This window comes from Panthera onca, chromosome D3, assembly GCF_046562875.1.
Source record: "Panthera onca isolate mPanOnc1 chromosome D3, mPanOnc1 haplotype 2, whole genome shotgun sequence".
NCBI lineage: Eukaryota > Metazoa > Chordata > Mammalia > Carnivora > Felidae > Panthera > Panthera onca.
The window spans coordinates 17,792,265-17,805,361 of NC_138350.1; the positions used below are offsets into that span (position 1 = coordinate 17,792,265).

Consider the following 13,097-nt stretch of genomic DNA (forward strand, 5'->3'; position numbering starts at 1 on the left):
TCAGCAGCTGAAGAGACACCAGCCAGAGGAGCAGGTCACCTGAGGTGTGTGGGAGCAGTGGGCCCTAGGAAGGGCAGAGGAGGCCCGTGAAGATGGTGTGGGGTTCAGCAGTCAGGAAGGATTGTCTCAGACCAGAACACGTCCCATTCCAGTGGGATGTGGAGATTCTGACCTGCACCCCAACCATCTTCCCACAGAGAGAAGGCCTGCCTGGTGGACGAGGACTCCCACTCTTCAGCTGGGACACTGCCGGGCCCCGGAGCCTCCCTCCCCTCCTCCTCTGGCCCAGGTCTGACATCCCCACCTTACACAGCTACTCCGATTGACCACGATTACGTCAAATGTAAAAAACCCCACCAGCAGGCGACGCCGGACGGTACAGTCCCTGTTCTCCCTACTGCCAGCCCAGGGCGGCACGCCAATCAAGGGGGAGGGTGCTTCGGGTGATGATTCGCTTTGTTTTGGTGAGGGGGGGTGCTGGGTCTGGGGTGACACGGGCAATGTTGCGGCTGTTCATTAACCTCATGGCCTCACGGTGATTCTGTGCTTCCAAAACATGCTCAGGGTCGCCACCTGCCAGCTGGCCCACCTGGGGGCTGGGAAGGGGCAGGGAAGGCTAAGGTATCTCACAGCTATGAGCCTGCATCTTCCCACCTCCGGAATGGGGATGTGGCAGGAAAGACCGTGGACTAGCTGTTGGGGTCTGTGGGCTGCTTGGAGTGGCCTCCGTGCAATCAGTCCAGTGGCACCGGCATTGTGCCTGCCTTATTACAGCACATCCTCTGATAGCCGTGGGAGGACTGTGACTGGTGCTGAGTCTGTCACCCCTGGGAGTGCAGACGGGGTGGTGGAGTCCTCTGGGACCGCGTACGAGGCCATCCCACACGGGATACGGCAGGTGGCGACCCTTGAACCACATTTCTTACTAACATTAGGAGGCTCGCATGCTGACCTCGTAGCTTGATTTTTTCATGTTCTCCTCACCTTTACAGTGATAAGCTGTGATAAAGTATTTGCTGGAATGAACCAAATTGGTGGATTGAGAGGGCGTTAAGGTGGAGCCCTGGGGAAGCAATGACAATGCCAACAGACAAGCAGGCCCTCGCTCACACGCCGCTGATCGCATCAGGCTGTGGGGAAGCGGGCCTCGCCCTACCTTCCCCCGGGCATGGGACACCCCTTGCCCATCGCATGGGTTCCTGGAGTGTAAGATGTTGTGGGTGAGAGGAGCGTGAGAGCAGGTTTAGGGAAGTGCTGAAGGAAGATGGGCAGCGCCCTACCGCCCCCTCTGGGCCAGGATTTGGAGATAGGAGAGGAGAGGAGACTGGCAGTGCCCCCTCCTGGATTCTGCTTGGCCTGTGAGAAGGGTACGGGGAGGGTGTGGAGAGAGAGGTTGCTGATCTGAGCGCATCTGAATGCCTGCTGCTGCGTGGCTCCATCACCTCCCTGTGCCCCGGAGGGCGGATTCAGTCCTGCACATGTCCTGAAGCCAGGTCCCTCCCCATCTTACTTAACTCGGGTTCAACAGGAAAACTACCCTGTTCCCAACCTTTTACTCTTGAAAATATTGAGAAAACACACTGGATATCAATCCTTGCTCTGCAAATTAGTTTCTGCCAGGTACTCCTGTGAAGATTTAGCATCATGCCAGTTTTTGTGAGAGAGGCACGCCTCTCATTGCTGTCCACAGGCCTGTGGCCGGCACCTCTCCCAGCATTGCAGGTTCGAGCTGAGCTTGGCTAGCAGGAACCGGGTAGCAGGAACTGTGCTTGGCCCTATGAGTGCACAGAGCTGCAGGTAGCTCCCCTGGTGTGGGCGCACCCCAGAAGCAAAGAGGAAAGGAGGCAGAAAGGGACCATGATGCTGCCTGGCACCGCTGCCCAGCTGTCCCATGTTGGTGCGCACATGTGCACGTGGAGCTGCAGGGAAGCAGAGTGCTGGGGACGGGCACTGGGGTGACATGGCTTGAGTGCCAACATAATGGTTATTTGCTCTGGGAGTTTGCAGAGGGAGCCATTCAGATAGGCTCAAATATAGTTTCAGTGGTTGTGCACTTTTTAATGATTGAAAAAAAATACTTTTTTAAAAGTGATTTCTGTCAACAATGTGGAACCATGGCCCACTTTTGCCCAGTCCCAGCCCAATGTGCTAGGAAGCCCTGCACTGGCCATGCTGTGCTCTGCACGGGCCCGGCTGCATGGTGCTTTCAGAACTCTTGCCCTCCTCACCTCAGAAAGACAGCAGTGTCTGCAACAGGAAAATATTTGGGCCCTATCTTAGAATGTTAAAGTGGCCCATTCAGCTGTTACAGTAGCTCGTAGGGAAAGGCCCTGGCTCTGGCGGAAGCAGCAGATTGCTGGTGTCAGGCTGGTGGCCTCAAGGCCTGCACTGCCCACCTCTGCTGCCTCCTGTGACCCAGCCAGGCTGGCCTGCTAGCCCTGGGAGGAGAACGTGTGGCCCCACACTTTCCACGCAACTCTTCAGCCTGAGACCAGCCATGGCTCTCCTGTTGTGGGAGGACAGGGCATTAGTGCTCACTCCAGGCCATAACTGAGCCCTTCTACAGGAAGGCTGATGGGTGCTTCTAGCCCTGGTACAGACCAAGAGAAGCAGTTCAGGGACCCTCTCGAGGTAAGACAGGGAGGTTGGAGTCAGGGAGATCTGCATTTCAGTCCCAGCCCCGCTGCTACCTTGCTTGGCCACCTTGGGTAAGGGACTTGACTCTGAGCCGGTTTCTTCACCTGGTGAGCAGGAGTAACGTTTTTCTCATGGGTATTAAAGGAAGGTGCTTGCACAGTGTAACCACATCCTAGACGCAGGCATCCCCAGGTCATCAGAGCTGGCACAAGGGCCATGTAGCACTGCATAGCAGGAGGAGCCCGCGTCTGGGACCTGTCATCCTCAGTTTGCACCCTGTCTCTCTCAGGCCAGTTGTGTGGCTTTGGAAGAGGGACAGGCAGTGTCCTTGGAAGCAGCAGCCTCTGAGTAGGGCTGGGCCTTTGGGTTTCTGGGCCCAAGTCTCCTGTATCCTGGAGCCTGTCACAGGCTAACTTGTTATCAGCTAGACAGGGAGCCAGGCATCAGGACTTCCCTTAGGTATGGTTAGGATACCCTGCCTTTGAGCTGCCCTTCTACTTTTGTATACCTGAGCTTCAAAATCAGAAATCAGCTAGAGTCAATTCTTATTTGCTGTAAATTTTTAGAAGAGATTTAGAAAAATAGCTCCAGATTTTATGTAGGTAACTCAACATTTGATAATGGCTTCTTAGAAGAAACCATCTTTGCTCTCTTGACTGGTCCCATCTGCACCCTTGTGCCATCCTGCACTAGGGTTAGAAGCTTCCAGCAGCCTATCCACAGCTCTGGCTAAAAGGTACTCTGGGATTGGCCCTTGAGTTGCTCTGAGACACCATCATTGTCAGATATGAAAGCTAGCCCTTCTTGGGGTGGCTGAGAGTGTGCCCATAGCTGACCTGAAGAGGGGCCCTCTGGCCAAGCTGAGAGAGAATGAAGCAGCCCTGCCTGACCACTCCTCCCAGCCTTCCTTATTTCTCCCGTCCATTTTGGGATTTGTCTCAAGTGCTGAAATCCTTAGTGTTGATGCTTCCTGACAAGGTAAAGTAGTCGTAGGGAATACATTGTGACCCTCAAGGGGCTCACAATGATTGCTGTTTACTCATGTTCAAACATAGCATAATGAGATTCCTGAACAAATTTTATACCCTTCCCCAGCATGGAGTGTGTGAACACGTGTGTGAGTAACTGGGCCCTGTGTCATATCAGTGTGTGCTTGCTCTGGGCTGGGCCCTGGGAGAGGTGCCTGTGGTCCCGCCCTTATAGCTGCCTTGCTTGGCGATTGGTCCTGTTTCCCTGGGAGGAAGCCAAGCTGAGGGCAATTGGACACTCTTCTAGGGCTGCCTGGTAGCTGGGGTGAAGCTGAGGGAGAATTGGGGGGTCTAAGGTTCCTTCCACCCCAGGCCAGAGGAGGCTAACACTGGGAATGTCCTGTGCTCGCTGACCTGATGGAGACTGGATCTGTGTGCATTTCCCTGCTTTGTTTGTTGGAAGTTTGTCGGTAGCAGGGCCTATGGAGCAGGGCTGTTACAGGACACCTTGGTCCATAACTTGGCCCAGCTCAGCCAGCCTTTGGGATGTGTACATAGTGGCTCTCTTGGACTGCCAAGACCCTTGCTGTCTGCCTGCCCTGCTCCATGTTACCCAAGAATCTCGGAGCCGAGAATCTCGGAGCCAGAAAGGGCCTCAGAGAGTAGAGGTCTTGCCCTGTGGTCAGTCTGAGGCTGAGCCTTCTGTGGGGTTCTTCAGCCAGCCCATGGCCATGCCTATCTAGTGCCCATTAGCATTGTGCTGGGTGCATGGGACAATTCTGGTGCCTGTTGCAGGTTCTGGGGAAGGCAGATGTGAAGCTGTGAACCAACTGAGTGTCACGGTGCAACTGAAACCACCCCAAAGAGACCTGGCCTGGCTTTGGTGGATAGGAGGCCTTCCTGAGGAGGCAAAGCTTAGCCAAGGCCCAAGGAGTGTGTCAGTGTTTACTATGAAGGGTGGAAACAGCACAAGCTGGGGGTCAGAAGAGCGGGAGCTGTGGAGGCTGGTGTTCATGGTTGCGGGATGCCCATCTGGCCCCACTTACAGCACGAACAGAGCCTGCCCTGAGCCCCAGGTTGTAGGGTATGGGCCACGTGGGAGCCCAGGGTGCCCTGTGCAAGTTCCCATGTGACCATCTGTCCTCACCCACCATACTGTCACTGTTTGTGTCGTGTGCCATCTGTGCTCATCCTCGCCTGCTCACCCACACTGCCTCCACCAATATTGCCCGTGCTGCCCCTAACCCTGCCCACACTCTGTTCTCCAGGCTTTGTCTTTCTGCTTGCACTGTCACGGCTCGCTTCAAGGGACAGCGCAGACCGCATGCTTAGTCCTCAGTCCGGCTCCCTGCTTCCCCTGTGACCAGGAGCTCCTCCACATCGCTGGTCCTGTGATTTGGATAGTGTGTGTTTGATGTGCTTGGCTTCTGCCCACAGCCCATGTTCTCAGTTCTGGCCAGATGCAGCGGTGGCCTCCTCCCACTGCCCGTTGGCCTGGCAGGTGGCTCAGTCCTGTATTTCCATTGTTTTGTTCTTTCTGGCTTTAAAAAAGTAACAAAGGCAACAGACTCTAAGATACCAAGTTATCTTTAGAAGGACAAGTGTGTAAAAATGTACATTGTGTACAGTAGCCAAGATGCTCTGAGGTGGGCCCTGTGTGTGCAGTCCACGGTGTCCAGGCTTGGGGCAGGGGGCTGCATGTGGCATCAGTCCTCACCAGCCTCCCTTCCCAGGGTCAAGGAGAGGTCAGCTCACGGTAGGCAAGCTATATGCTGTGAACAGATGTTTTCACTGTGGGAGAGGCTCCTAGTGGCACTTAGGTTGTCCTGCGTGTGCCCTAAAAGGTGGGGACTGATGTTGGGGCAGGGAGGGAAGCTGTCAGAGGGCAGAGCCAGTCACCTTTGTTCTCCTCTCCATTCTTAACTTTTTTTTTTTTTTAATTTTTTTTTTTTTTTAACCTTTGTTTATTTTTGAGACAGAGAGAGACAGAGCATGAATGGGGGAGGGTCAGAGAGAGGGAGATACAGAATCTGAAACAGGCTCCAGGCTCCGAGCTGTCAGCACAGAGCCCGATGCGGGGCTCGAACTCACGGACCGCGAGATCATGACCTGAGCCGAAGTCGGACGCTTAACCGACTGAGCCACCCAGGCGCCTCTCCATTCTTAACTTTTAAGAAACCTCTCCAGGCTGTAGCTGGTCATGGTATATGTTGAGTGCCTGCTATGTGCTGGGCAGGAAGAAGGCCCACGAGGAAAGCCAACACGGGCACCCTGATTCCCGCTGCCTGGTTGGATCTGTGTGTCCCTAGGTGGTGTCTTGGGGCAGCAGTTGGTGCCATGAGAAGGTGCCATGAGCTAACTGTGGGGCCTGGTGGGTTGGGAGGACTTCCTGGAGGAGGTAGTCCTCCAGAGAGGCCTGCAGGGCCGTTTCAGGTGAGGGACATTGGGAGCAAAGACATGGAGGTTGGAGGGCCCTACAGCGTTTGGACTGAGGTCACTGGGGTGGACAGAAGAGAGACCTTACAGGGAGAGAGCTTGGGAAACCAGCTGGGTCCGAGATAGGGGCACAGGGGCTCTTTGTGACAGAGTGATGCATGGTGAGGGTTACACAGTGAGAGCTGCACATGAAGACAAGTCTTCTCCCAGCTCTGAGCATGAGCCTCAGAGGCCCAGAGTGGTGACGCCGCTGTCTGAGCACGGCCATGGTGATACTCTTGTGCCTGCCTGTTGCCTCAGTATGTCTGCCTCCTTTTCAAGGGCCCTCGTGTTTCTGGTGTCTCTTCTCTTGGGCGTCTGTCCAGGCTCCTTGGCCTGCCAGAGGGTATCCCTCCCTTACAGCTAGCCTGGCTTCCGGTGGATGTGTTCTTTCCTGGTGGTCATCAGGGACCCACTGGGGCAGGGTTTGTCCGGCTGAGAGATTGCTCAAAATATTGGTTCCCCCCAAGTTTACTGTTCTTAGAAACCTGTTGTTTCTAGTTGGCAGAACATTTGTGATCTTTTCAGGGTTCGCTAGTCAGAGTTGCTGCAGATTTTGATGATACAACCACATCTTTCCCCTCAAACTTTCATTGAACTGAACTGGTGGAATAAGTGGTTGTGAGCTATTTCTAGTTCTAACTGCTGGAGCAGGTAGAGAAAATGTACCAGGAAGCTTGTGTCTTGTAAGCAAAGAGCTCTTTTGGGTTGGCCTGGAAATCCTACGAATGTTCAAGGGATTTGAACTGAGTCAAACCTGAGCAAAAAAAATCCAAATTCTTGCAATACAGTCTGCTCTCACACTCCTCGGAACGGACAGCCTTTCTGTCACCAAGCCAGGTCCCTTTCCTTCTGCATCCGCAGCTGTCGTTCCTTTGCAGTTGGCTCTGCAGGTCACACCTCAGAAGTGGAGGGTGTCATCAGCAGTGGCTGGCAGATGACATCCCTCTAAAGACTCGGGGGGAGGGGCTGGGGTGGCCCAGAGGCATAGATGTGAAACATTCCAGTGATTAACAGTAGGAGAGTGAAATATTTATAATTTTGCCACAAATATTAGTTAGTGTGAACAGGTTTTGTGTGGGCAGACTTTCAAAAGAACATTCTGAAGCAGAGCAGAGGTAGCCTGTAGAGCCTGTCCACTATTGCATCTTCTTTCCTATTGATGTCTAGGCAGCTCCTGAAGGAAATCAGGAACCTGGCCTGTGGGCAGTCCCTGGAGTCCCATTTAGGTACATGCTTCCCTGGAAGGCCATCCTGCCCAGCCCTGTGGGAAGTCTGGCTCTTCACCTGAGTCTGGGTCTCTTGTGCAGAAGAGCTTCCCTTCTCTCTCCTGTCCTGCCTCGGACCAGGAGCCCAGGAAAACCCCCAGCCCAGGCCAGTCTGCAGAACTTACAGGAGATGGCCAAAGCAGGGAGCCAGCTAGTTCTGCCTGGCCCTGTCCTCTCCCTCTGGCTCTGCTCCAGCAGGCAGGTGAGAGAAGGGAGGGCCGTCGTTGCCTTCAGGCTTGGCAGCCTTTGCCTGCAGAGCACCGGCAGACCCACCTGGTTCTCTGAGCATCAGGACAGGCCAGCACCATGGGGGTGTCCTACAGTGCCCAGCCTATATGTGGGCCTCTAGGATGTGGAGGAAGCACCTCTGGCCATCAGTGCACAGTTACACAAAGCCGTATGTCAGCTCATTTGGACCCGTGGCCCACAGTGTCCCAGATAAGGAACGTGCTATCCATAGACAACTTCGTGGAGAAGGTGGGACTATGGCCAGGCCTGGAAGGAAGCTCTGTTCACTGCCAATGGAAGCCGAGTGCTCTCCAAGCCAGAACTGCCCCACCTCTTCCACACATACGGGCTCCCCACATCCCTTTATCAGGGCACACTGCTAGTCTCTGGGCTGTGCACAGCGGTGCTTGAGCCTGTGCTGAATTCGGCTGGGCAGGAGGCAGTCAGGATGTGCTTAGGTGGACTGGGCTTTGCCCAGAGGCATTGTCTGCCCAGGAGATAGAGTCATTCTTTAAGAGATTTTCATTGTTTTCTTTCACCCTGTTGGTGTAAAAGAAATGAATTTAGTTTTCTTTTAATCTGACTTGCTTCTTGGTGCAAAGTTCTCGGTTGCTTCCTAGTATTCAAACTCAGGATGATTTTATTTTATTTATTTTAATTTTTTTTTAATTTTAATTTTTTTTTTAATGTTTGTTTATTTTTGAGACAGAGCATGAGTGGGGGAGGGTCAGAGAGAGAGGGAGACACAGAATCCGAAGCAGGCTCCAGGCTCTGAGCTATCAGCACAGAGCCCGACGCGGGGCTCGAACTCACGGACCATGAGATCATGACCTGATCCGAAGTCGGACGCTTAACCGACTGAGCCACCCAGGCGCCCCTCAGGATGATTTTAAATAGCTTTGTGCCTACCCTCTTTGAAAGGATTAGAGAGAAACTTGGCCCTGGACTCTCATTTACGGTGATGTGCCCATCCTTTGTTTCCTAGACTTGCATCTCTCTCAGGGTTGGGCAGGAACATTACCCACGCCCTTGCTTCACAGGCCTGGTGAGTAGGGGGGTCACAGCTCCAGCCAGGGCACCTCAGTGTGCAGAGCCCCTGCCTCTCCAGCTCTGAGCTGCAGGGGGGCACTGCAGAACTGTGGTGGCTCATGGGGGTTTCTAGACTTATTTCACTACCCCCCCGACCATCAGCCTTCCTCGGGGCTCCTTAGGTGCTCATTCCTGATCACCCCTGTGGTAAGGGCTTGTCCAGAATCGCCACGGTGTCGCCGCCCCCCCCCCCCAACCCCCCAGGGCTGATATTGGCTTTTTTTCTCCACCGTTTCAGAGGACAGGCTGTTCTGGGTTCTTGTGTATATCTGAGAGGCTTGGGGCGGGAGGCCTGGTCACAGTCCCTGTGCTTACATGCGTCCTGCTCCTTGGCTGTGGCTGTTGTTGCTGTGGATGTTATTTTGTTTTTCTTTTCTTTTTTTTTATTTAAAAAGAATTTCTTTTTAACATTTATTTATTTTTGAGAGACAGAGCATCAGTGAGGGAGGGGCAGAGAAGAAGAAGGGAGACACAGAATCCGAAGCAGGCTGCAGACTGAGCAAGCTGTCAGCACAGAGCCTGACGCAGGGCTCGAACCCACAAACTGTGAGATCATGACCTGAGCCAAAGTGAGATGCTCAACTGACTGAGCCACCCAGGCACCCCATGTTTTATTTATTTATTTATTTTTAAGTTTTTTTTAATGTTTATTTATTTTTGAGAGACAGAGACAGAGTGAGTGGGGGAGGGCAGAGAGAGAGAGAGAGAGAGAGAGAGAGAGAGAGGGAGAGAGAGAGAGAGACAGAATCCAAAGCAGGCTCCAGGCTCTGAGCTGTCAGCACAGAGCCCGACGCGAGGCCCGAACTTGTGAGATCATGCCCTGAGCCAAAGTCAGACGCTCAACCAACTGAGCCACCCAGGCGCCCCTATTTAATTTATTTTTTAATGTTTATTTACTTATTTTGGGAGAGAGGGTGGGGAGTGGGGGAGGGGCAGAAGGAGCGAGAATCCCAAGCAGGCTCTACATTGTCAGCCCAGAGCCCGACATGGGACTCAATCAATCCCATGAACCTTGAGATCATGACTTGAGCCAAGATCAAGAGTTGGATGCTTAACTGACTGAGCCACCCAGGCAACCCTGCTGTGGGTGTTATTTTAAAGAGTCTCAGTAGAGGCTCTACCTGCTAATATTTGCTCCCAGAGGAGCAAACACCCCTGAAGCTCAGTGCGGTCCTTTTTTGCCCACACCATTCTTAGGGCAGTCTGCTGCCTTCCCTGCTCACTCTGGTGCATGAGAGGTTCCCTCACTAGGCAGCATCAGGAGGGTATTAGCACGTTGGGAGTAAATATCCGTTTGCTTAAGCCAATCCTCGGTTTTTGTAATAATCACAACTGAGATTCCAGCAAATTAGCGATTCTTTAGGCCCAAAGCCCAACAGCTTATGAGTGCATGAGCTCATCAGGCAGCAAGCCAGTTCTCGTGAGATCTTCCTGGCTAGGCCCGCTTCCCGGACGCTTGCCACATGGTGCGCTGCTCAGCCATGCAGTGACTACAGCTGCTCTGGATGCTGGTGGAAAGCACCTCTCCTGGCCTATCAGAAGGACTTCATCACTGCAGGAGCATGGCCCACCATCTTGTCCGAGCCATTGGTGTTCTCTTTGTCAGGGCCAGAGTAAATGCTGCACTGCAGGATGGGTCACTGGGCTGTCACACCTGTGTGCCAGGCACTGGGATGTGGAGGCCTCCATGGGGATCCTATTTGTTTGTTGGGAACAGAGCAGAGAGAACGTGCCAAACATATTGCGAGGCCTGGAGCAGCCCAAATATGCAGATCTGGGGTTGGAATGTGAGTCTGAGACTCCCGATTTCTGAGCTCCTGCAGTGACCCTGTATGACCTCTGGAGCCAAGGGTCCGCTTTCCACATAGACAGCAAATGGGCTGCCCCTGCCATTTCTCTGAGAGAAGTGATCTCCTCACACTGGGGAATTGGGTTTGGGACCTCTCATGAGGGCAGCAGACCTGCCGGTAATCCCCATTCAGTGCTCACAGAGCCTTGGGGTCTGGCCTTGCAAGTCAGGAAAGCCCCTCACTGAGTGTGAGGCAGAGGCGTCCAGTCAGGTCCCTGCTCCCCCAGCAGTGAGACGCAGAGCTTCTGTGTTGGTCGCTGAAGGGTCTCACATACACTTCATGCCCCAGTTTCTACTGCTCCGCCAGCCCAGCTGTGACTGATACCTACCGTTACTGGGCAGCGGACATTGCAAAGGCAGCTAAGGAGGAAGGGCTGCGGCAGGCTCTGTGCGGCCGCCTGAGAGGTCCCTGTCTCCAAACCCTGCCCTATGATCAGACGTGGGTGAGGAGGCTGGAACAGCACAGCTGCCTTTGGAAGCACAGGCCTAATTCCATGTTCCTCTGTGCAGGCAGGACTGCTGTGGACGACCCTGTCATGTCAGTGTATAAGAAGCGATTACCACCCCATCGACATGGTGCTACTCAGGTGTGATCTTCAGCCTGGCATAAGCAGAACCCTTTGCAATGCAGAGCAAAATCTCTGTAATGTCGAGTTTGAGACGTTACTAAAACAATCGGTCCAGGTTCTCTGAAATAATACTATGGGTCATTGAGCTGATATTTTGGAACACTTATTGGGTATCAGGCCCTATTTCAAGCACTTTACATGTACTAATGTATTTAATCCTCATAATTCTGTGAAGTGGGCATTTGTAATATCACAGTTTTACACAGGAGGAAATTGAAATGTAAAGAAATTGTGGCACTTGCATAGTCTCTCCAGCCTAGTAAGTGACTGAGTAGGATTTAAACTTAGGCAGCCTGGATCTCCCAGAGTCCAGGCCTTTGATTTTGTTGAAACAACTTCAAGTATTGTTACAAGTTTGTTTGCCCACCAGGCTGCTCATGTCTGCCCTCCCAATGGGCTGCCGGTATTTGAGGTAGTTGAGCAAAGAGTTAGAGGGTTTTGGAGGCCATGTCTGCCTCTCTCCCTGTGTCCCCAGAAGCTCCTATGCCATGGACCTCTCTGAAAGGATGTGTGGTTGCAGTTCATAGGTGGGCAAGGGACTTAACCTGTTCAAGGTCACATAACTAGTGAGTGGCACTAAGAGGAACTTGAACTTGTCTCTCTTGATTCCTATTTCATTGAGCTTCATCCTTCAGATACACAAAGTTAAAGACAAAGTTTTGTTTTTTAAGGTTGCATTTTGTCTCTATTAATGGCTTATTATTTATACCTTCTTAAAAAAAATGTAGTGACTGCCTTAGGCTTAACAAAATACATGTTTAAGTCATCACAGCCCACCTTCAAATGATACTATACTACTTCATGGGCAGTGAAAGAACCAAGAACCTCCCATTTTTTATACCCTTGTTTTCATTCATTTTACTTTTACATACACTGTAAACTCACAATAGGCTGCTACCCGTTTTTGCTTTAGACAGTACTACTTTAGAGGAATTAAACATGAAGAAAAAGAATGTCTTTTTTGTTACTGCTTTAGCCATTTCTGAGGAACTTCATTTCTTTATGTGGATCCAAGTTTCTGTCTGGTTTCAATTCATCCTACCGGAAGAACTTTCTTTAATGTTTCTTATAACTCAGATTTCATAGTAAGGAATCTCTTAGCTTTTGTTTTTCTGACGAAGTCTATTTCTCCTGCATTTTTGAGAGATATTTTCACTGGATATAGAATTTGGGATGGACTTTTTTTTTTCTTTCAGCATTAAAGATGTCTGACTTTCATGGTTTCTGATGAGAAGTGTGCTGTAATTCCTAACTTTGTTCTCCCATATATGATGTGTCTTTCTCTGCTTTTGAGATTTCCCCTCTATCTTTGGTTTGTAGCAGTTTGAGTATGAGATATCTAGGTATGGTTTTTTGTTGTTGTTTTTGTTTTGGTTGTTTTTTTAAATGTGTGGAGGAGTCTTTGCCCTGCTTGGTGTTCTCAGAAACTCTTGATGATTTGATGTCTTTCATTATTTTTGGAAAATTCTCTGTCATTATCTCTTTAAATACTTCTTCTGACATGTGTCTGTGTCATTTCCTTCTGGGATTCTAATTAGTACGTTAGATCGTTTGGGTGCTTTTGTGTGCTGTGTTCTGATTTCCCCTCCACTCTCTTTCTCTCACTTTGGATGATTTCTACTGACCTATCTTCAAGTTTTGGTTATTTTTCCCTCAGCTGTGTCAGGTGTGCTGAGAAGCTTGACAAAGGCATTCTTTGTGTCTCTAATTGTGTCTTTTATTTCCAGCATCTCTATTTGAGTCTTTCTCATAGTTTCCATCTTACTCCCCAAATTCCCCGTCTGTTCACGAATGTGTCCCCCTTTTCTAATAGAGCCTTTAGCATACTAATTACATTTATAGATCATATTATTCTTAGTTATTTTTTAAATGTATTTTATTTATTTGTTTGTTTGTTTGTTTACTTACTAACTAATCTCTATACCCACCCAGTGTGGGGCTCGAACTCATGACC

At 51.3% G+C, this 13,097-nt stretch overlaps 1 protein-coding gene across 6 annotated transcripts in view; it reads left to right on the top strand.

Moving 5' to 3' along the window:
- Positions 1-13,097, top strand: part of CABIN1 (calcineurin binding protein 1) — a 151,773-nt gene that overhangs the window by 69,918 nt on the left and 68,758 nt on the right. For 4 of the 6 annotated variants that reach the window (XM_060612559.3, XM_060612557.2, XM_060612560.2 and 1 more), the window contains exon 26: positions 198-376. In XM_060612559.3, the coding sequence (XP_060468542.2) occupies positions 198-376 (179 nt within the window). The remainder of the gene's footprint in view (positions 1-197; positions 377-13,097) is intronic. The other 2 variants (XM_060612561.2, XM_060612562.2) reach the window with 1 other exon arrangement.